The following is a 24,749-nucleotide window of genomic DNA, read 5'->3' as shown; positions in this document are numbered from 1 at the left end:
TAGTTAATGTTACTTATACATTAGTACAATTAAAAGTTGTATCTGTTCATATTGTTTAATTGACTTGAGCTAACATGGACTAACAACGATAAGTTGCATTTTTATTATCATTAACAAATGTATTGCTCATTGTTGGTAAATGTGCTAACACTTTATTGTAAGGACCACTTCTCACTAGTTGCTTATTAGCATACATATTATTAGCATATTGGCTGTTTATTAGTTTATTAGCTGTTTATTAGTACAAAGCACATATTAATGCCATATTAATTCTGTATGACAGTATTTTAGATCCCTTAATCCTTCCCCATACCTAAACTTAACAACTTCCTTACTAACTATTAAAATATGGTTAAGCTATATAGTTAAAAAGTTATATAGTTAAAAAATATGTTCCCTATTCTAAAGTGTTACCGTTAAGGTTAGTCAATATATTAATTAATGTTAATGGAACCTTACTGTAACCATAACATATGGATTCAACTGATAAAACTGTTGTTTAAAAAAAAGCTGTTACATAAAATGAAACATAAAAGCATAAAGGAAATATGTATTCGATTATCATTCCCCTCCCCTGCAATTGCTTCATGCTTGTCAGAAAATTCAGATATTTACTTTACTATATGCTTTAGCGGTTATAAGCTGGTCATTAGCCAGTTAACCAGCTATCATGTTCTAAAATACACCTAACAGTATAAGCTAAAATAGATAGATAGATAGATAGATAGATAGATAGATAGATAGATAGATAGATAGATAGATAGATAGATAGATAGATAGATAGATAGATAGATAGATAGATAGATAGATAGATAGATGTGTAATTATTTTATAAAATACTATGTTAGTAGCCTATTTAGTAATATACTCAGCTTAAAAAAATTGTTCAAATGAAATAGAATGGAAATCAAAACTAGAGTACGCCGCCAGTACGGCTGAAAAATGGAACTCTTCACGGATGCTTTGCCTATGCGGACACAGACTCAAGTGCTCCAGTAGGAACCGTTGACTGTGTGTGTGTGTGTGTGTGTGTGTGTGTGTGTGTGTGTGTGTGTGTGTGTGTGTGTGTGTGTGTGTGTTCAAGTCTGCTCATGCGCCCATGAAGAGATGCTGCTGCTGCTGATCAGAGGTGTGCGCGCTGCGGCGGGCTTATTTACATACGTTCAGTCACACTGCATCATAGAAAAGCTCTGGCGCTGCTTAGGAAATGGACTTTATAAAGGGATTAATGTGTCTCTATGTTTATACATCTCAAGGTTTGTACTGAGATATGGCGTTGAGTCTATTTCTTTACGTAATGTTATTCTTGCCTGTGTTAAGCTCTATCGGTGTGTCTGCCATCATTTGTCGCTCTGCGCTCGTGCTGGAAACGTTTTATTTTCAGTCTCTCTGAAGACTGCACGTCTACACCTCTTCCTCGTCGTTTCCGTTTTTCTTTTCTTTAAATAGGAAAGACGTGTCACACTGCTGTGATGTGAAATTGATGAAAAGAGACAATGTTGTATTTTGAAATTACATGTTTAGGCACAACAGTATATTGCAGGTAATATATTAATGCGATTTTTGGGACTGTGTAATTTTATCCCATTAAATTCATGGATTACTGCATGCATACGGTAAATGGTGCAATGCTACACCATGTTGAGTCCGTAGAGGCCATAACACAGAGATCTTAACACTTACAATGAGTTTTGATCGGCGCGCAAATTAGCTTTTTTTTCATTGGCATGATAACAAAAATACATAAATAAAATAAAGAATAAAACATATTGCTGTTATACATTTAGGTACCGCCATGTGGGCCACGTTCTCCTGTCTGAATGAATAGGTCAGAGCTTGTTTGTAAACCCATGCGCATGCATAAGGTTGTGCGCGTTGAGCGCGCGCTTGTCCGGACAATACTGTTTTCACATTCATTCATGTTACTTTAACCCGTTCAGACCCGAATTATGTTCCAAGGAAATACAAAACATGACCGTGATTTATTTCTACTTAAAAACCTTGTTGGAAATCCACGATGGCTTGTAGTTGATGGTCATTATTTAGCATAAGCTCGTTGACCAGCTACCATGTTTGACAACCTTTTGACCAGATGGTAGCTGGTTTATTGCTGATCCAAGACGCTCTGTCTGCTTTTACAATCTAACATGTTCTAAAACAGTTTTTACCATCCATAAACTTGGCCACAGAGTCAAAAAGTGGGATGTTTTTAATGATTGTTCTGAATGGGGGTTCAGGTTATATTCTATTTGATCAGTGTAAGATGAACTAATGAATATAATTTATATAGCCAAGTATGTACACTTACAGGCAAATGGCCATGAAAACAAAATATACATTTAATAACTTTTATTAGGTATGGTTTGCAGATAATTTGACTCAATTTAAATATAACAAAAATGTAATTATAATAGTTAGAATTATGTCATAATTTTCTTCCAGGTCACAGGCTACAGTTTTAAAATAAAAATATTTTGTCAAAAAGCAGCAATGAATTAAGCATTTACTCTTTAGCAATTCAGTGATTTGATTACTAAATTTAAAAAAAAAAATGGACAATGGGTCTAAACAGGTTAACAATTTGTTTCCAAAAACAGTACATAAAAATAAATCACTTTTGTTTCTTTTTGTCTTGTAGCTCTAAATTTGTGTCATCAGTCCCACAAGCTGTTCCTCCAAACAGTGTGGAAAGGATTTACACAGCCACATTACTGAAGAAGATTCTATGACTTATGCTACATCTACATTTTAACTGCGTGTCAGAAATGCGCCCTTCCATAAAGTGGTGCATTAGGTGGGCTGTCTGCTTGTCCTTTATTCTTGCACTGATCCCCAGGTCCCGAGGATCGACGCTGAATTGTCACAAAATGTGCATATGCGCCAGCAACATCGTCAGCTGCTCCAAGATGAACTTGACGATGGTTCCATCCGACTTGCCCAACTACACAGCTGTGCTTGACATTAGTTTTAACGAGATAACTGGACTTCGCGCACAATGGACCAAGCACAAACTTCCCAACCTCCACAACCTCTTGCTCAGCCACAACGGTTTGTCGTTCATCTCTTCTGAGGCGTTCATTTTCGTAAAGCAATTGCGCTACTTGGATCTGTCATCGAATAACCTGCGACAGCTGGACGAGTTTATTTTCGAGCCACTGATACATCTGGAGGTACTTCTGCTCTACAACAACCACATCTCGCAGATCGACCGAACAGCCTTCTCAGGCCTCAACAGCCTGCAGAAGCTCTACCTGAGCCAGAACCAGGTGTCCCGCTTCCCCCTGGAGCTCCTCAAGGACAAGAACCGACTGGACAAGCTGAGCCTGTTGGACTTTTCTTCCAATCGGATCAAAGTTCTCCCCATTCAAGACCTCCAGGCACTGCCAGCCTGGATCAAGAACGGGCTGTATTTCCACAACAACACCCTCATCTGCGACTGCGAGCTGTACAGTTTGATGACTCATTGGTATATCAGACGGCTCAATTCAGCTGTGGACTTCAAGGATGACCACACCTGCGTGCATCCCGGCCCGGATAAACGGGTGCTGCGTTTGTACGATCTCAGCACTCATATGAACTGCAGCACGTTTAAAGAAACTGACCAAGAAGCTTATTTGGAGCAGACGCTCACCCTCAGCTGTGATACCAGACATCGGAACATGACCAAGACTTGGATGCTACCTGGAAACATTGTGGTGTCTCCTTACAATAACCAGAGCATTGTGTCTCTGAAAGATGGCAACCTTGAGATAAAATCGATACAACCTGAGGACTCAGGTGTGTACACTTGCTTTGCCGTGAGTGAATACCTCAACGAAACACTCTATGTGGTGGTCAAAGTCCACAACTTCACCCTCAATGCCAACAGTGAGACCCTCAACACAGCTTACACCACTTTGGTGGGCTGCTTGGCCAGCGTGGTCCTGGTTCTTATCTATCTGTACCTGACGCCCTGTCGCTGCTTCTGCTGTCCCGACCAGGGCAAAAAGAACCATCATGAAGACAGCATCCACTCCTCCATGCTCAGCGCCACCCCGACGCACGAGGATATGGCAACCAAAGCAGATTTCAGCAGGCATGTGGCCTTCATAGACCCCAAGGACCTGCAGGGACAGAACGGAAAGGTCAATCCTAACGGAGAGGAAGAAGTGGATGAGGAGGCCATGAAGGGAAAAGGAAAGCGGAAGAAATCAGTGGCAGCCTCGATTAGTTCGGTCTTTTCTGATACTCCCATTGTAGTCTGAGGGAGGATGTGTATTTTTGGCTAGAGACAGTTCTTTGTTGTGGCTTTCTCGGATAAAGAGACTAAAGTACACAGTTTGCCATCCTCAGTCTTTGGCTGTTTTTGCAAAACCTTTCCAGCATTTTAACCTGTAGCAATTAAGTATATACTGTGAAAAGGTCTTGCCATATTAATGGAATCTAAACTTGGAGTGTTTAGATGTTCCTGTGAGTTTAAGCCCACTAAGTATGACTAGAGGTAGTCTGGGTGAACAACAATGCATTTTGCGATTTCTCAGTGATCAAGCTAGGAAGCTAGGTTGACAGACATTAGAACATTAATACATCCTCTATATAATCACATCATAAGCATGAGCTTTGCAAACTGCTAATGTTAAGAATATAGCATTGAATGAAGCCCTTGTAGCTAATCATATTTACCATATTTTATACTAACTGACCAACCTTACCACTTTATGTGAAGCCATATGCAGTTGGTCACTGCAGAGGAAAGCAATGCACAACAGCATTTGAGAGTAGTCACAGGAAAATGATGGAAAAGTATCTGTTTTTTTATGCAACATTAGAAGTTGTTTTGAATGAAATTCAAAGAGTAAACAGCATTAAATGGTCACTTACATGAAACTTCCTCCACCTTTATATAGCAATGGAGAAAATAATGTCCTGGTAAAACTCAAATGGCTGTTTGAATCTAGACTCTTTAAGTTCAATTTCATCAGCAATTTATAAGTTTTAATATTGGATATCAATATAAAACAAAACTGTAAGAACTTACACAGTTCCATTTATATGAAACTATATTTAAATACAGCAGTTTTTCAATGTATTACCCTTCGCATAAAAAATGCAGAACACATGCATTTCAGCCGCTTGAGCTCATCTGTCATGACAACCAGGGAGTGACATATAACCAAAATGCTAATGCAATCTTTTAATAGAATGACATGTCCTATCTGCCTGCGCTCTCATCTTTAAAGCAATGATGATTTGAGCTTGGATTCAACAGCTAAAACAGTTTCGGATACTCAGACCTCTTCTCACCCTGTGTTCATCTGCACTTGTGGTGGCTGGAGTCAGTGCTGACTCATTCATTGTCAGAATGGATGTCATTTTTTCAAGCCCTTAAAGCACGGAGGTAACCTTCATCAGGGATTTTTTTAATTATTTTTTAACCTCTAACCAATTTTAATTTAAACATTTTCTGAATGAATTAAAAATCAAGTATGAAGTTTGAATGATTAGCCGAATTCCCCTCATGTTCTGGTATTCTAAATTATTACTACAGGCATACAGCAGTGATCTCTCAAAGACCAATATTATATTTGCATATACAATGGCATAGGAACTTAAAGAGACTGCTATGAATCATAATATAATGCGTAAAGCTTGTTGGCTGTGCTCAAGGAAGATGTGACTAGATCCATTCCAAGCAGATATCAACATTGTCCTGGTGGACTGTTCTAGAACACCAGTCAATGATGTTAGAAAACCATAGGTGGATTTAGAACGTCCCGTGCAATGCAAAATAGCCGTCAATAGAACCCTTAATACTGAGAATGGCACTTCCATTCTTCTGTTCCCGAAAAGAAATCGGAATCATCTCACATGTTAACCATAACCACATATTTACAACGGGGTCTGGTTGGGATCAGCGGGAGCAATTTTAGTTTCCTCCAGCCTCTTTCCCTAGTAACATCGTAATTACATCCTGTTTTGCGAGCGAGGGAGTGGGTGAAGCTATTAAATGTTTGATAGGTGGATGAACTCACAAACAGTATTATCTCAGGGAGAGGGAATGACAGATAATAGCAGCTATGGCAGACTGCAGTCATGGTCTCTTACACGTCTCTCCAGCTGCAATCCAAAATTAGTGTGGAGGGGAGGAAAAGGCCTTACCATCACGAGTGCTGTGGGAGGAGGCCTGAGATCTCTGTGGTTCACAAAGAGACAGAAAAGCCAAATACTCCCCCTAAACCACATCCAGCAGTTTTTCACCCCTGTTGTGTGTGTTCTTCTGAACTGTGTGTCCTTGGCTATTTTGCTGCGAGCAGAGTTCTTGTGAAAGAACACTGTTCATTACTCAGCATTTAACAGTACACCAGTGCTTTTGTTTGTGCAAACAGTGTTTGTTTTTACAGTGTTTATGAGATCGTGTCATTTTAGGTAGCTTTTTTCCCGTTGAGGTTCCAAAGAGTCTGAATTAATTCCTTGTTCTTCTGTGTATTGTTGTTCTTATACAGTTGTCTAGATTCAACTTGTGACTATAGGATATTGGTAAACCTGTTTTAATAACACTGACTGTAAAGGTCTTTCTCTGTAATGTATATTGAAATCTGATCATCTATTTGTCTATTATGTTATTTAGGCACATAAATTAAGGGGGGTTTTTTATGTCACTAAATGGAATCTCAAGAAGCATCACAGACTGTATCTAAGTCTAAAACTCTGTTGCATTAATTAGAAAATTCAACTTCAAGTTAACGTAAATTGGCGTTCACAGCCCATTTTACTTTTTTCATCAGATGTATATCTGAGTGAAACATGATATTCAACAAGAAAAAAAAAGTTTTGGGTGGGAAATTGATTGGATTGGGAAAAGTGAGCATTAAAACCCAGAATGGAGCCAGACTGAATGCAAGTTTGATGAATAAAATGCCTGAATAGCTCTGGCTATTGGTTCACATACCCAATATCCATATATGTGTATATATATATATTTCAGAAATAGAGCAAGTTATTTTGATTACATGTTGACTTGCAGCCTCTCAGAATGTCAAAATAGGCAACATTAGAAGCACTTGTGCAAATGTGAAGTCTCAAAACTGTCCTATATTAGCTTTAGTACCAATTTAAAGGCCCGTTCACAACAAGGACAATTACTATAATAATAACTAGAAAGCTGTAATAATCACTATAATTCTTTGAGAATAGTGGAGTCCAAACCTCAACTTTAACTATAATAGCACAGAGAAACGATATGGTTAGAATTTCACTTTTTCCCACTTTGAAAAACTTGAGCATTTAAAGGGGCAAATGACATAACTACAGTGTATACCGAATATAATAATCATAACATTTTGTTGATGTGGACGTAATATATTTATTGTTAGTTATCATTTTTTATATGAACGGCCTTAAAAATTTGGTGCTAAAGGTATGTGGTAGGCTACTAGAGACTAGATCAAGTCCCTTCTGTTTTTTTTACTAACATTTATAATCTTATAAATCTAGATTAAGAGAATTCAAAATAAGTAACGATATCAACAGCATTTGATAGTTAGTTGTGACTAAGTCTAGTACTTCTAGATTTGAGTACACACACAAAAAAAAACATAAAAACAGAAGTAGATGAATAAAAATCTGCTAGAATCTCAATAATGCAAATATAGCTGTACCAATTCTTAGTAAGCAAGCATCCTGATATACATACATGCTGCTAAAAAACTGTGTGAACCCTAAATGGTTTGAGATCTAAAGTCTTAGCCATCATTACTAGTGTCCGGAAGCAAGAATAGAAATGTTGTCAGGTCCAGTATTAAAGCTAGAGGCCTTACTGTAAAAGTTTATTTAGTCTGAATGTCAAAAATAAGACTGATGAGTGCCGGGTGTTGCGGACCCCTGTCCTAGAGTGAAACGGACTGCTTGAGGATATTCCAGAAACTGATCCTCCCACATGGAAGTTTACCTATGAGAAGTATTATTTATCAATAATATTAAAGTGAATAAAAAAATTAAATTGACTGTTTCTGACTGTTTTTTTATGCTTTCTGTCCAATCAAATATACAGAAAAGTGTTAGTTTACATTTAGCTGACACTATTTATCTAAAGCAACTTGTAGTTGCATGAACCATTAGTTTCCACAATAACCATATTATTATATACAGAACCTTTGAAATGAGCACTTTAATAAGGGATCAGCTATATTTAAAGATATACAGGAGATTAATTATTGCTATGGTTATTTTAATGGACTAGTCTAAATTAAATACTTGCCCTGAGGGAGGAGATGAAATTATTTTCTGTTAAACTGACCACGTGCCACAAATGCAGACCCAAAATAGTCTTTAAAAGCTGCACTCACTAGGTTCTTTCTACAATAACATCTGTAAACTTAACTGTGCCACTATCCATGCTGAAGTACGACACCCCTGTTCTATCATCCAGCACAACAAATAAAAAATGACCCTTTGACCTGTCTGAATATAATGGAGGTATCTAGCTTTTTAGTGTCATCTAGTGGTGAGATGACAGCTTAATTCATAAAAAGCAAGACAACAGAAAATGTTGGCATATTTATTTCAGAGTACATTATTTGATGGTCAGTTTAGCAGCATATGGAAGGTCTTGAGGTATTTCTATATTCATTTTGCAGGTCATTCACAAATATATTCATTCACATAGACATCCAGTATATAAAACACACACACACACAGATACGTCCTCCTACAGTGAACCTCAAACACTTTCACCATCCTGTGCATAAAGTCTGTGGCAAATACATGGCAGTAAACCTGTGCTTCTGGAGGTTTAGGGCACACTCCCTCAGTGAAGAGGCTTTGGCTGTTAGGAGAAAAGAAGAGCAGATGGTCAGGAAAAGGATATAAAATCAGAGCTGAGACTCAACCACTGTGCTGAATTAAACCTTGATGATTCATCTTAACAGACTATCAATCTGTGACTCCCTATACTTGTTGTTCTATCTAACACTGTGTATTTTTATCTTTGAAGTGTTTAAAAAGTAAGCTTTGCCAGTTTTCTTCAATAACAACTTTAATACATCACTTAAAAATGCACACCACCAGCACTTAAAGGTGCACTCGGTATTTCCATCATTAAAGAGTTTTACGCCTAATGAAATCAATAGGACTTTTAAAATCATGCCACATTTTAAAAGCACTCACATTAGATGAACCATATAGCCTAAAAGCCATTTAATTTGGGTAGTTAAAAAAAAAAAAAATCAACAAACAAAGTTAGGAAAAAGAATTTGATTTTGTAAAGGAAAATGTATAGTTTTAGATACTGTTACTGGCCACTATTTCTTCAGTTTTTCACTTCATGTACAAAAATTATTATAATATAGAAATTAAACCAATCATTTACATTTTATTTATCATTTACAAAAGATTATAAAATGCTGTTTAAAGTATGCTTTAAATGTATTAAATACATTCAGAAACAAAAAAAAAATGTTTTCAGAAACATAAATATTAGATTTCAAATTTTAATGTAAAAAAAACTTGCCTTGAAAACTGACTGAAATAAGTTTAAGTACTAAAAATACTAGAACTGAAAATAAAAATAAACCTATATAGAAATATTTAGCAAAAACTAATAAGCACATAACAAAATGACTAAAACTTAAGCTAAATTTAAAATGAAAACTGATCATTAAAAAATAAAACCCAATTCAAAATATTAATAAATACTATAGTATTTATAATAATACAATTTTAAATTAACTACCATATTTTTTTATATGATTCATATTTATGGACATCAAAGGGACCCACTAATATAATGAGAGATACTTATTTATATTAGATTTCATCTAAATTATATATTAAATTAGATTCGTATGAGCTATTAAACACTGAAGAAATACTAGAGAAGTATATTTCTCCATATTTCTGATAAAATTGAGACATACTGAGAGAGTTGATCAATGATAATGTCACTAAAAGTCCAAGACAACATACTGGCCAATGCAACAAAAAACAAATACTTAATGCATCTTCAGTTAAACTACTGATAAAGTGTTAAACAAACCTTCTGTGCACCTAGTTTCTTTGGCAGACAATGGGAGGTTGATGCTGGTCTGCCATCCCCACCCCATGACACCGGGCTGGAGTGAGTTTGGGAGAACGAGGAAAGGATATTGGATTTAGGGGCACATGAAGTGTTTTTGAGGAGAGAGGCATCGCTGGTCTTACGTTTCCTGCCAGGCCCTTTATGTTCGTACCCAACAGCACTTTGATTGAGCCCTGAGGCCCCTCCCTTATCTGACTCTGGGGAGGGAGAGGGGGAGATGTGGGCGGGGCTTTGCTTAATCAGCACCTTCCTTTCAGGTTGGTGGTGTGTTCTGCTGGCAGGTGAGTGTGCGCCATTAAATGGGCCATGTGCTGAAGAAACCATAGTTCTGTTCAAGGAGGACTGATGGTCTTTGTGCTGGGGGAGAAAAAGGATTTTGGACTGTCCAGGTGAGTCCTTGTCCTTTTTGGGAGATTTCCGCCGTTTACTGGCTGTGGGACTCTCCTGAAGCTCCCTGAAACCCACTTGCAAAGCCTGTCTGCTGGTGTGACCTGCAGGGTTACGGGGCCGAGCGGGGCCTGAGTTCATCTGGGCTTTCGTTGGTAGTTTGGAGGCAGCTGTTAGGTTAGTTGGCTCTGATTGTCCTGAGATGCTTGTCCTGAGAGTAGAGGCGCTGCGGATGGGTACTGAGCTGCGTGTGGCATCATGGGAAGTGTAGGTGTTTGTGGTGACTAGGGGTTGATGAGAGCATAGTTCTGACACCTGAGGGATTTTCCTACAGACATAAGATATACTTACAACAAACAAAATTCACAGGCAAATCCATTCTTGCACAAATACATTTAAAAACAACCCATTTTGTAATTAAAGAAATTAAAGCAAATAAATTAATATAAAAATTATTATTATTATTAGTGTTTAACAATAGTAACATATTAATTAAATATTAAACAAATCTGAAAATTAATTTTTCGATTTTTTTTTTATCAATTTGTTATACTGATAATATATTTGTAATGAAAAATGAAAACACATAAAACACATAAAACACAAACAGATAAAAAAAACAATCGAAAAGTAGAAATGCTGACATGAAAACTAACTGAAATAATTTGAAGTAATACAATTAAACTCAAATAAAATAAATAAAAGTTATATGGAAATATTAAAATAATCAGATTACTAAAACTTAAACTAAAAATATAAAAATTCAAATTCAAAAGCTAATTCTAAATATTAATAAATACTACAATAAGTATTTGCTTACTTTATTTGTTATGCTGATCATATTTGTAAAAAAAAAAATAATAATAATTGCATTAAATAATGGAAAAGGTAATAATGGTCTCAGATTTCTGGAGCCCATTGCATTTATTCAATCAGCTAAATGTTGAAAACACACTAAATAATCTTTGTGAATGTCAAAAGATCATCAGCTTGATGTAAAATATCTTACTTCCATAGATAAGTGCTGAGGTGCTGCTCCATCATGACACTGAAAGCTGACCGCAGGTGGAGCAACCTTCGGTCAAACGCTAACACACTACGGCCAAGAACACGTGCCCCGAAGGTGCAAAGCTGGGTAGAACGTGAGAGAGGAGACAAACAAGGGTTAATTTTACTACAAATGGAATATTATTTCCTGAAACTGTCTTTTTTGTAACTTTGGTTATGAACATTATCATATATTATTTTTTTTAGGGATTTTTAGCACTTCTTAGTTTAAAAGTGCTTAAATTTGAATATGAAGAAAAATACTTACACCAAGGGGTTTAGGGTGCAAGGTGCTTGCTGGTAAATGAGTGAAGTCCTCACAGTTCTCCCCGTCACTCTCCTCACTGGAGAGACTGACTGAGAGAGGCTCTTCAGAGCGCGTCACCTCCTCCTTCATCTCTACAACACCCTCTGATGGATTCATGGACCTGTAAACACACACATTCAGATAAATGTCCTGTCCAAGTATTAAACAAGCTTGAAAGTATCTGTCTCCATTATTTAAATCACAGAATGCAGAACTATAGACCTGAGAACAGAAGAGTTGGTTATTTGGCATTTGTAGTGCCGAGGCCCAATCTGAGATGCAGTGGTCTCATGGTGGGCAGAGCCTCCATCTGGAACTTCTCTGGGCAAAGGGGGGCGCTCTCGAGGCTTTGAGCTCATCTTCAGCTCCATTACAAGCTGGTCAAAAGGTTTCCGCCTCCCTACCACCTGCCGGCGCTGATGGATGGAATGAATCTGCAGCAGAGGAGATAATATAGAAACGCCAGCAAGAGTTTAACACTTCTGTCCAAAATCACTCAAATTTATATGCAGGTGTACTTGTCTCTGTATATTAACTATATGCTCACATTACAAGTCAGCAGTCTGGTGCACAGTTTCTTTCTCTCAGGATCCATCACCCCACAGTGCTTGTCCAAGTCACATTCTTTCTCTGAAATAAACAAATTGGTTTCAACACTTCACAAACTGTAGCCAAGTAGATTCAAAATGTTTATGGAAAAAATAAAATACAGTAGTTTTTTTGCAGTTTTTTTTTAAAAAAAAGGTTTTTATTAAATGCATTAATATATTAATGCATAGTAACATTCAAACATTACCACAAAATAAATTATTACTTTGCACATTAAATTAAAAAATTACAGTAAAAATACAAGTTATAAACAGTACAGTTATAATGTTACAAACGATTTCCATTTCAAATAAACACTTACAACTTTTACTTTCTATTCATCAAAGAGTGCTGAATAAAACGTTTCATGGTTTCCACAAAAATATGAGGAAGCACAACTGTTTTTCAACATTGATAATTATAAGAAATGTTTCTTGAGCAGCAAATCAGCTTATTAGAATGATTTCTGAAGGATCATGTGACACTGAAGACTGGAGTAATGATGCTGAAAATTCAGCTCTGACATCAAAGAAACAAATGACATTTTCTTAATCAATTTAAATGGAGTTCTTTAAATGGATTCATTTAAACGGATCATTTGAACAGATTCACAAGACTAACACTAGTGACAGACTTTTAAAAATGGTCAAATAAAAAGTGGATTTAAAATTCATTTTAAGATTAATTTTAGACTGCCTGCCAGCAAAATCATGAATATTTGAAAAACCATCCATGTTAATGTACAGAATGTCAGAAATACTAACAAGCTCAAAGACACAAGAAGATTTTTTGTTTCCCATTATGAGTTGCATCAGAGACTTACTAAGGACTTTCTTGTAGGTTCTGCTGTGTGTTCTTGGTCCGTGCGGGTGATTGTGTGGGTCCAAACTCTTCTGAATTGTTTTCTCGGCAGATGGAGCTGCTTTTTTTGGTGGCGTGGGCAAATGTAGAGGTGTTGGAGGGGTTTCATGGGAAACTTTATCCACCTGCTGTAGACTGGAAAACAACACTGGAATGAAACAACACTGGAATAAACAGTGGACACGTAAGATCCAGTTAAACTGCACTTCACTCCTCCTCACCTGGGTCCTTCACTCTGTGGTTTGGAATGTGTCTGGTGGGAAGAATGAAGTGGTGGTACTCTTTGGGGTCCAGCCCCCCGGTGCCTGCTGTCTTGATTCTCACAAAGGCTTCCACATTGGGAAGGGGGTCTCCCCTGTTGGGGTCGGTCGGGAGAGCAGTTGGATGGCGTGTCATAAAGTTTGCTAAAGAGGCCATGACGACGCTCACAATGTTTCTCAAACGCCTGTGGCTTCACCACCTGCCCACAGTGGCTGCACACCACCAGGAAGAAGTCATCATGTGCTGGGCAGTGGCCATATATCGACATGTCTGTGACGGCAAGAAAAATGTTTTTATGTGTGGCAATCTATAAATCACAAGCCTAACAAACGCCTCCTCACCTCCTTTCTTAAAAGTCATGGTTTCCATCCGTTTCTTCACATTTTTGCTGCACTCTTCCAGAGAGGACCCTAAAAGAGGCAGTGAAACAAACAGACCATCAAAACAGGAAATGAAACACAAAGCAAAGTCCATTTATACTGAAACTCCTTTCAAGTGTCCATACATTAAAAACTACTAACTGCAATTAATTGAACTATATATTCTTTAATAGATCAGAATCTGTATAGGGAACAAGTGAAAAAGCTTTTCTTTTTTCTTTGCTGCACAGGGTCTATGTATAGCTTAGTAAAATTAGGTGAAAATTTATGTTCTGTAATTCAGACTACTATTACTATATACTATACTGTTATATGTATCATACTAAAATAACCCTGGGAAGAACATACTCGTTGTAAACTATATGTTTACTGTGTATAGAGGTTGACCAAGGCAAACTAGGAGGTAGTAGGTGTGAAATGAAACCCACATTGATGAGTAGGATGGAAAAATTAGTTGCCAAAGACCTCTACACTAAAAAAAGAGAACGTTTACTGATGAATTTTAACCACAAATGTGACGTCCTTTTACATGTTGTAGGCCTGCATATTTTTCAGCAGTTTTTAAGCAATTAAATTATTATTTTTCTATTTTAACACAACATTATTTGTAATTGATTTTAAGTCATGTTTAGCTCTAGTTCTAACATCTTAAAGTGGTGTACTGGACTTCCAGGATGGTCTGTACAGCTGTGACGGTGGTTGATGTCAAGTTGCCGTGGCCCCCCAGTTGAGAACTGCTTTAGACATAACATCAAACGTCAAAGCGATGTTCCCACTTCTAATGGCCACAGCTCACTGCCTTCATTAATTTGGATAATTCCCTGTATTACATGAACTACATACATGAGAAATGCAGTTCTTATAATTAATCAGTTGATAAGTAAGATAGCTGGAGAGAGACCGACTCAGTGTGCTATATAAAGATGTAATGTAAAGAAAAGTCAGGAAAGGGCAGTTTGATGTGAAGATGCCTCTTGATTACTGGCTGTTGCAAAGGGAAATATCAACCCAGCGTTTCATAATGCTGTCACCACATGATAATCTGATAATAATGAAATGTTCTCACGATGACTAGAACCATTATGAACACATGAGTGGGTAAATGGATTAAGAGGCTTATTTATCTTATAGTTGTGTGGCCAGAGACTCGTCTCCACCTTCACTTCCCGTCGCGCTGTCTGTCAGATCACCTAAAGTGAGCCGCATCTTTTGGCTTTAAAACTGTAAGCAACACGACAACGAACATAATGAGTTCAGGCACATTACAAACTCATTTCCAATACAGTACATTTTAGTAAAGAGAATATTCATAAGCTAAAAGGAGCGCTAGGACCTGGGAGATTTTCCGAAAGTACAGTGTGTCGGATTGTAACCCATGCGGCGCTAGGACCCGGCGGGGCCTTTGTTTGGGTCGTGGTGGCCGGGGTTTGCTCTTTTCAAACCGATCCATTTCCTGTGCTCGCTCGATGTGATTACAACCGAAAGTATCGAGGGCTCGACATTATTTTACTCACCGTCCGACGTGGATACGTTCGCTTTGTCGATCCAAGCGGTCCAGCTTTGCCCTACAAAGTCAAGGATGGAGATCCGCCGATCTAGGGCAGCCATTGCCGTTTTAGCGCGTGCACGATCCGCCACCATCACGACGGGAGCGCATTGCGACGTCATCTTGCGCGGTCACGACGGATTACCTTCTAGCGATGGGTGGTCCGACTCAATTGTTCGAATCGATTCTTTTGAAATGTTCGTTCCAAAGAACCGGTTCACCCACAGAGATGGTTTAATCAGGGATAATACACATTAATAATACATAAAATCAATGAAAAATGTGCCAGATTTAGCCAGGGTGGCTAATTTTCATGTAGCCCCAGGGCAGGTCGATGGAAGCTGAAAAAATTAACACATAAATACAATATTTTAAACCTATAATCCTGATAAATCTTCACAATTTTGCTTTGATCACAAACATTTTTATTTATTTTTTTTCAATAATTTATTTGAGAAATCACAATGTCTTTTTATATATATTTTTTGAGTCTATTCCAGCCATGGGTTCCTCTATAAAGCTGGATTTAAAATTTGTTTCATTTTGCTATTAGACTTTTTTTTTAAGAGGGGGATTTGGTAAGCCTATATCTTTCTATCACTGCATATTCATAAAATACAGACAAACAAATTCACTTTGCTTGTTAGAAATTAAAAATATCCTTTTGTAAATACCTCCAAAATATAGATAGGAATAAAACTGGAATGTTTGGTGTAAGTGCTACTAAAGTGGAGATTTGGCTCAGTCAAAAATAAACCCTCATTTTGAAAGAGAGAGAGAGAAACCGCTTGTTTTGGATGTTCTTTTGCCGCTGCTCTAAAAGAAGGCATGTTATAGAAGCAAAATATCCGAAAATGTCAAAAATGGACCAAACAATAAAAAAAACAATGGTTTTGCCTATAATGTCTTGCCTTAAGTAACCTATTCTTCTCAGTTCACTCCAAACGTATTTACTATCAACATGGTGAAGGAAATGTCCGATTCATCAGAAGACTGGAGCTGAGATCCGCTAGGATCGATTTACTTAGATTCGTGAACAAATCGTCCAGTCTGTGAACGTGTTCAACGATCCATTGAAAAGATCCGACTCAAACGAACAAGTAGTTCACGAATTGAACATCGCGTCATGTTCGTGCACATGAAACGTTGGAAATACCCAATTTTCTGTATAGCCTGTCCTACATCATAATCAGTAAACTCCTCACAACTTAATACCAGCATCAGCAACAGCTGATGTTCACAATAACGCAGGCTGACACTGTGAGCATTAAGATAATGAAGAGATATTTTGTCTAAGAATGTGTTTTGTCTTTTATCCAGCAGTTTGTAGCCTGTTTAAGTAAATTAGAATTAGAAATTAATTTTTATAGGTAATTTACCAGTTAGAAATTACAAGTATTGAGCCAAAGAAAGATATTATGCAGCACAATAACAAGAAAACATGTTATTATTATTATTTTATTATTTTTTTAAAGCCTCCAACTTTGTTAAACACAAACAATAACTTTCAATTCATTTTTAGCAACAGTCGTACCTGGTATGATGTAAACATTTCTTAAATATAGGCTAAGTTAAGGCACACAGTTCAATTAATAAAAGGCCATTTCAACCACAAGAAGCACATGGAAAAGTAAGCTGAGATGAAGGCCAAAACTAACTAAACACAACAGCATCGTGTACTGGACAGCCTCAACGGTTATAAAAAGGGAGCATCAGAAAGGCAAATTTAAGTTATACATTGAATTCAAAATATAATATTTCAGTGAACAGGAGTTAAAAACATTCTGTAAATTTTGTTTATGTAACAAGTTCAAATGACATCAAAAACATGACAGTACCGGTAAAGATATGAAATATGACATTTTAATGATGCAGTTTACTTCATACAAACAGTTCATTTGCTAAGGTGCCCTTTTACCTTCCCTAAGTATACAGCTTTGCTGTAGTGTGTAAAATGCACATCTAAATTTGACCATATTTGAATATAATGGAGATACTCTATAGGCAAGGACCTCTGGTGGATTTGTGACACAGGTTTAGTCAGATCCATAACATCAGTCAACTGGATGCTATGTAGCACCACTTTAGTACTGCAACAACACCTGCTTGATGAATGTGGATGTGACCTGCTGTTTAATTAGGCTGTTCTGCTCCCTCTTGCTGATTGGCTGACTGGTGTAATGGCGTCTCCTTGTAAAGGAACCAGCAGTTTCCTCCCCACAGAATAAGGTTGAGGAATCCAAAGATCTATAAAAATTCATAGATTCACATAATTTGCATTAGTAACCTCACTTGATTTGTTTTGAATTAATTTGATTCACATTACATAAATACTGACAAAGTTAAAAAAGGTGGGAAAATAGGATGGATAAATCATAAGTGATTCTGTTAAATTAGCTATGTATAATGTCATGGGTCTAGTATTTTGCTCTACATTATAGTCCTCTTACCACTGAGGAATTGAGGCGGCCCATTGAGGGGACGTGCCCAGCAGTGCACTTGTTTCCTGTTTGTTTACACACGTCAGTCAAGTACACAAGCGTATTTGGACTGGTTGAAATTTTCACATCCGTGAGGCCTTTTCCCCATGCAGATGAACACACCAGCCAGAGAAAAGTGAAGATCCCAGTTAACAGTAGATCCTAAAGAGAGTAATACATGTCAATTGAAATATATATATAAATATAAAAATTACATATTGAATGCATTATAAATATTAAATATTAAAAATATTAGTATTCTAATATACCAGTCAGTTGTTTGGAATAAATGCAGAAAAATAAAAACAGTAACATTATGAAATATTTATACGATTTAAAAGAACGTTTTCTTTTTTTGAGTTTTTTTATTTTTATGAATATTAAGTTCAAAAGAACTGCATTTATTTGTAACGATTCTTTTGTAACATTATTTCTTTCTTTAGATTTAATTTTGCTCAATTTAATGTGTCCTTGCTGAATAAAAGTATTTCTTCTTTTAATTTCTTTTTCTTTGTAATCTTACATTCTGCAAATTATTGAATGGTAGTGTATGACGGTTTCCACAATGGATATTTAGCAGCAAAAAAATAATTATTTATTAAAAACAGGAAATTAGGGGTGGGCGATACGGCAAAAATATCATATCACATCACAATTTTCTTTTCAGAAAAATCATGATTCACGATTTTATCATGATTCTTTGTCATGCTGGTATTACTATTTTGCAAGTTGTCTGAGCGGCACAGCCAAACTTATTTCCCAATTTTAAAAACAAAGCCTTATATGATAACAGAATCTAAAATTTAAAAAAAACAGTAGGAGATATTTAGGTCGAAGTGGGCGAAGATAAAAACCTTTGTTATTATTTTATCTTTGTTATTAAAAAAAATAAGAACAAAGATACACATAACAAATACACGCAATATACAACTAAAACAAGCAGTGCTTTAATGTTCAGGTAGAGTAGGTGTATTTAGCCATAGCATTCAAGAAATTGAATGAACAAATAAAAATAAAGCATTATTTAATCTTCACTTTATAAATTATAGGCTACATGGATTCTTATTAAAGCGACTGTATTAAAGTTCTTCAGTCAAGAACAGTGATTTTATTCTTTGTGTTATGTTTTTTATTAACATTAAAGAATAGTTCACCCAAAAAAATGAAAATTCTGTCATCATTTACTCTCAAGTTGTTTTAAACCTGAATGACTTTATTTTTTTCTGCTCAAGTTATTTTAAAGAATGTGGCTAACCAAACAGTTGCTGGTTCCCAGTGACTTCCATAGTATTTTTTTTCCTACAATATAAAAGTCAGTGGGGAACAGCAACTGTTTGGTTACCGACTTTCTTCAAAACATCTTATTTTGTGTTCAGCATGAGAAAGAAATGAATACCCTTGGGACACCTGCACACATCTAATATAAAGGCACGCATTACTTTCACTTTAGACATAACCAACTGTATTTTTATGTAAACCTTGTGTGTTTTGACAGTAGAAGTGCGATCAGACACGAAACATAACTTAGTCCAGTAAAGAACAGCACACTAATGAAATGTTTAACCTTAACCTTTTTTAAAGCACATGCAAACAATGTACTTTTTTTGATTTCGAATAAGTGCAGAGACCCGTAAGTCTAACTCTAAGTTAGCATTTGATGTGAATGTATGTTGCGTTATACTGCAACTGATAGAATGTGCGATGTAGCGAGATACCGCAATATTTCTTTAAAAGCAGATTGTGGAGAAATTGTAATCGTCCACAAAACTCGTGATATCGCACACCCCTATAAGAATTGATTTTGAAGACCAAATCAGTATATTACAATGATTTCTGTATGGTCACATGACATGGAAGACTTAAATAATGGCTGCTGAAAATTCAACTTTGCCATCGCAGGAATAAATTACAGAAACTATACAAGACTTCTTTCAGAGACATTTCTTTAAAAATATATGAATTATTATTATTATTATGTTAATAAATGTTGTCTATGCACCAATGTTTTATATGACACTCAAACACATTTACTTTATCCCCAGGACACTTTGTTTGGACTAACAGTTGCAGCTGTTGCCAGAAAAACCCACCCCTCTGTTTCTTAATTTACACACAAGTGGAACTCTTCCCACCCCCACACAGCTCATAAAGTTCATCAAGTGATGCTGAAATTCAGCACAATATCAAGCAGGCTAATATAATGACTGCTAGGAAATGTATAAATTAACTTATCATACATGCAATGGCTGGCATTTCCCATACAACGTCTGAGTCAGCCATTGAAAATAAAATGGAATATGAATTTAAAGGCATGCACAGACATAGAGGAGGTTTAAGAACGCAAACAGAACTCTGAAAATAGATACAGTGTGATCTTGAACCTATACACACTCACAATGCTGGGGCCGCGAGGAGATTCACGGTAGATGTGCTGGTAACCCAGATACAAAACAAGAGTAGCTGTGCTGTACAGGAAAGCCAGAACTCCAATAGCTACAAAGAACTCAGCCGAAGATGAATAATCTCCAGTCAGATGTTTAAACACTGGTGTGTTGACTTTGCAGTCTGGCACACTGTAACTCTGGATATTGAGCCTTTGCAACAAAGAATAATAAAAAAAGGAAATTATGAAAAATATTTGTATTAAAAACAATAAGTTTCATATGTATTTCAATCGCACTGTTTACCTAAAAGGATAGCTGAAGGATACATCTATTTCTTTGCTGGTACTGTTCTTGCACTGGATGTTGAAACTGGTAGAGCCAGAATAACCCCCAGTTGTAGCAAAAGCAAAAATAGCAAATATCTGTAAAGACAGTTAGTGAATACAAAGAGGTTTAAATGTATGAATGTATATATGAATGCGTACAAATGGAAACCACAGGAAGCGTGCACACGATTACACAGAACTAAGATCAGCATATGAAGAAATAAAAATGATTTTTCAACAGCGAATCACCATTAAAAGCCCCACAGTCTCACTGCTTTCTGTTTCCTCTTTTTAATGGCTTTTTCAAAGAACAAATGCTTATTGTGGGTTTTAAACACCTTAAAAGCTGTATGACGGTAATATCCGGTGCGTGCATGATACATATTTGTGCACTAATAAAAAAAAAGGGTGAAAAATGCATGATCCTCTGGATAACATGCACGGCAAGTAATACCAAAAAGTATTTAACAAAGACTACAGTAATTGTTTACAGACACTTTATCTTTAAGCTATTCGGTAAAGGCCAAAGATGAACGGAGTCAAACAAACATTACATCAAGAAAACAAAATTAACACCACAAGCAACCTAAAAATATATATATATATATAACAGATTTAAAGGTGTTTATTTAAAAGTTAAACTCTTTAAACAATGGGAGAATAATGAGAATGAGAATAATGTCATTTTTTTCCCTACTAACTTGTAATGTACCTACACAGAATGGCTCAAGATCATAACTGAAAAGCACGTACCCATTCCAGTACACGTATAAATCCCAGAGGCTCTTTCAGAGGGCTGAGATCTAACCGAAACGCGCTCATCGTGTTCTGCAAATAAAAAAGCATCAGTAGCGGCCCATCAAACAACCGTTAGAGGAAATGGTGCGATAACCAAACATCCGGAAACATTATAAAGCGCGGCACATCTAGCAGAAGCATTTTCTCGAAAAATATTTTCTCACTAATTTCGTCATATCTGAACAAAATTCTGCATTTAGCTTGAATGAATTAAGTGTATAAAACGGGAAGCGCTGAGAGTTTTATTGCACTGAAGAAAAAGGAAGATTGAGAAAGCTTACCTTGTCTAGTCCCCAGACAAATAAAAGAAAGTTGTCAAAGTTCCTTCCCCTTTTCTCGTTTCTGCTTTAGGCATGGTTTTGACCATGTGATTCGTGACGTGGTACCGTCACCCAGACAAACGAGGCATGCGGGGTCATGATGGTGGCAGCTTGCTGTTGATAGATCAGAATTGACGACAGCCAAAAGACATTTGGCAGGGGAAGGAGGATTCGAACCCTCGTATGTCGGAATCAAAATCACCAGCTTGGCGCTTTCCCTGCACTGGACACGGCACGAATGCAGCGCCCGAAAACATGCAGTGTTTACTAAACGGCCCAGCCAGCCAATGGATGCTCAGCGAGTGTCTTGCAAACCTTTTGCTGCCAGCCCAGCGGGTTTGAGCTTGCGTCGAGCTGGAAATCAGCCGGACAACACGCAAACACCGCGCTGCCAGAGCCTGTCATGCGCGGCTTCAAGCCCTGCTTCTCTAAAACCGCAAGAGCTTGACACACTTGCGGCTCGATAAGTTCGCCAACAGTCTGAAGATCATTGCGGCCAAAGCCGTAAGGATTCTCAGCAAAGACCGCGAGTGTAGCATGTGGCGTATCGCGCTTCAAGGCTTCGTGACCAAAAATCGCTGCTGTCGATAAGCCGTTTTTTGGCTTGATGATGGCCAATGTCTGACTGGTAGGCAGGATGCCATCGCGGAGGGGCTCGATCTGCTCACCGATGCCGCTGACCCAGGCGTTCCTGCCGCGCAGAAAGAAGGGTACATCAGCGCCTAGAAAGAGGCCAATTTGCTCTAATGTTGAGAGCGGCTGATTAAGATGCCATAGGCGATTAAGGCCCAACAGACATGTCGCCGCATCGGATGAGCCGCCGCCCATGCCCGCTTGAGCAGGGATGCGCTTTTCAAGTTGGATGTGTGCGCCTAAGGTGCAGCCCGTGGCTTGTTGCAGGGCTCGGGCGGCTCGAATGCAGAGGTCGTCTGGGGGGAGTTCTGCTCCTGCGCAAGAAGCTAGATCTTCGCGAGAGATCTGTCCGTCTTCGCGCAAGCTCAGGTGGACGGTGTCTTGCCAGTCAATGAGCTGAAAGACGGATTCAATCGAGTGGTAGCCATCGGCGCGGCGGCCTGTGATGTGCAAAAACAGGTTGATTTTGGCGGGGGCGGGCAGGTTTCGCAGTTCTTTAAAAGCTGCATTCATGGCTGCTCCAACACGGTGCTAGCACACTGCGATCAGGCCACGTCGAAAAGCACGTCAATCTAGCCGCCACGCTATTTCGGGGGTTGCACATAAACTGCCTGTCACGGTAAGACCGTCAGAGAACTGGGCTGCGTTCAGTCCAGACAAAACGGTGAAAAACGTTTTTTATACGGAAACGGTGGTGCGTTGAGCACCCTGTTCTGATGACGCAAGAGTTGCAACTATGGCAGCTGAGAAGGCCATTCTTTGTGTTCTTTTTGAAGAATTTTCGGAGCCTGATGAAATCGGTATATATATATATATATATATATATATATATATATATATATATATATATATATATATATATATACCGATTTCATCAGGCTCCGAAAACATATATATGTTTAATACCGCAAAATACGCTCGATGTTACAGTCACTGCTCTTGCCGTCCAGAATAAAAGATAACATCCCAATCGAGTGAATTAAGGCATTTGTGGAAACTGTTCCCAATTATTTTGATCCAACATTTGCTTCGCATTTCAGGTGAAAGATAATCCACCTCCGGGACTGTGTTATGATCTATATGACCTTATTATTTTTATTGTGATTAGGCCTATCATTATTGCTTATCACTGTTGTTGTGCTATGGTATTGTAATATTTACCATTATATAATCAGAGGAGTATAGAAAAGTTTATGAAAGTGTTCACTCCACAATACAATAGCAAAATAAATAAATAAATATACATAGTATTTTATTACATTAATCAGTGTCTAGCATACCTTCCTAAGGAATGGATATGGACCAGAAGACATTGCAATTACAAAATTATATTTAGACAGACATAAAGAAGTTCCAGATCTATACTTGTGCTCTTATTATTTAAGTTATTTTGCCTTTAATTTAAATAAACCTGCAAACAATATACTTGCTCTTGTGAATTTATTTGGATGTTAAATAAATTGTGCGAGCTGTCTCTTTAAAACTGCGTGGTTTATATACATGTTGCTGCTGATTGGACTGACATTTTTGACACACCCACCAAACAAGAGAAAACGTATATCAAACCCCGTTGCACATCGTTTCAACGAAACAAAACGTTGCGCGCCGGTTTGAGCTTGAACCTGAACTTGAACTTGAACTTGCCCCTGATCTGATCCAACTGCTCTTCCGGCAAACGCGTTTTTTTTTTTCTTAACACATCCTAAATGATAGGCACAGCACATTCCGTCACTGGCTGATGTTAAATTCCAAAATAAAAGCCCTCAAATACTCATATATTACAAAGTTATATTTTATAGTGTCACTCCTTGATTGCTGTGAGTTTTTTAGAGTGGCTGATTTGTAGTTTGTAACACCAAAAGTTTCTCTGAGTTGTATTTTTTTAGTATTTCCCATTAATTTCCTATGTCTGTTGTTTTTGACTGTGAAGGAGCCAAGTATGATTTTTTTTTTGACACTTTAACATATTCGAAACATGTCCATGATTTTTTTTGTGTGTGTTCACATAGCTAATGCAACAAAAGTCACGAAGTGTCATCTTATTCCGATGAAGCTACGATTTTTAAAATGTGAAAATATAAAAATATTCCGTGAAAAATGACCGAAGAGGCCAAGAGGGTTAAACGTGTTTACAGCATTCAGCGTTGGTGTGATTTGACCACAAGAGGACGCTCTTACCTAGATGTGGTACTCACCAGAGACAGCTCATTGCCATAGAACGTTCCTTATTACCAAAGGCTGAAGGGACTTTATTTTTACGTGTAAACCTGGCTTTTGCAATGAATAACCGATACCATATTTTAATATATTTTTTACATATTTGTATTAATATTACATTAATCAATATTATAAGAAACTTTTTTCCTTTGTCATTTTT

The 24,749-nt window shown here is 37.3% G+C and overlaps 4 protein-coding genes across 5 annotated transcripts; 1 reads left to right on the top strand and 3 right to left on the bottom strand.

Annotated features, from left to right (window-relative positions):
• The first annotated feature begins 1,021 nt into the window (after positions 1 to 1,021).
• Positions 1,022 to 6,551, top strand: LOC109072379 (amphoterin-induced protein 1). Of its 2 annotated transcripts, none has more exons than XM_042762266.1 (2): positions 1,022 to 1,129; positions 2,639 to 6,551. In XM_042762266.1, the coding sequence occupies exon 2, from the start codon at positions 2,733 to 2,735 to the stop codon at positions 4,242 to 4,244; it is 1,512 nt and encodes a 503-aa protein (XP_042618200.1). In that variant the 5' UTR covers positions 1,022 to 1,129; positions 2,639 to 2,732; the 3' UTR covers positions 4,245 to 6,551. The 2 variants fall into 2 exon arrangements, with proteins under 2 accessions (XP_042618200.1, XP_018944176.1); XM_019088631.2 differs by having other exon boundaries at positions 1,087 to 1,256.
• A 1,969-nt stretch (positions 6,552 to 8,520) lies between these two features.
• LOC109072378 (ataxin-7-like protein 2) lies at positions 8,521 to 15,580 on the bottom strand. Its single transcript, XM_042762265.1, has 10 exons — positions 15,400 to 15,580; positions 13,847 to 13,915; positions 13,466 to 13,775; positions 13,207 to 13,379; positions 12,343 to 12,425; positions 12,018 to 12,229; positions 11,757 to 11,916; positions 11,451 to 11,572; positions 10,013 to 10,769; positions 8,521 to 8,803 (listed from the first exon to the last, which is right to left on the bottom strand). The coding sequence occupies exons 1-10, from the start codon at positions 15,551 to 15,553 to the stop codon at positions 8,786 to 8,788; spliced, it is 2,058 nt and encodes a 685-aa protein (XP_042618199.1). The 5' UTR covers positions 15,554 to 15,580; the 3' UTR covers positions 8,521 to 8,785.
• A 1,293-nt stretch (positions 15,581 to 16,873) lies between these two features.
• LOC109072377 (synaptophysin-like protein 1) lies at positions 16,874 to 21,843 on the bottom strand. The gene is made up of 6 exons (XM_042762267.1): positions 21,701 to 21,843; positions 21,375 to 21,449; positions 20,599 to 20,717; positions 20,307 to 20,505; positions 17,882 to 18,073; positions 16,874 to 17,678 (listed from the first exon to the last, which is right to left on the bottom strand). Exons 2-6 carry the CDS (start codon positions 21,441 to 21,443, stop codon positions 17,565 to 17,567), a joined length of 693 nt encoding a protein of 230 aa, XP_042618201.1. The 5' UTR covers positions 21,444 to 21,449; positions 21,701 to 21,843; the 3' UTR covers positions 16,874 to 17,564.
• A 163-nt stretch (positions 21,844 to 22,006) lies between these two features.
• On the bottom strand, positions 22,007 to 22,885 carry LOC122145995 (4-diphosphocytidyl-2-C-methyl-D-erythritol kinase-like). The gene has a single exon (XM_042763034.1). The coding sequence runs from the start codon at positions 22,883 to 22,885 to the stop codon at positions 22,007 to 22,009; it is 879 nt and encodes a 292-aa protein (XP_042618968.1).
• Between the last annotated feature and the right edge of the window lie 1,864 nt (positions 22,886 to 24,749).

The sequence above is a fragment of the Cyprinus carpio genome, chromosome A8, assembly GCF_018340385.1.
Source record: "Cyprinus carpio isolate SPL01 chromosome A8, ASM1834038v1, whole genome shotgun sequence".
NCBI classification, from domain to species: domain Eukaryota; kingdom Metazoa; phylum Chordata; class Actinopteri; order Cypriniformes; family Cyprinidae; genus Cyprinus; species Cyprinus carpio.
This window is presented reverse-complemented; position numbering and strand designations above follow the sequence as displayed.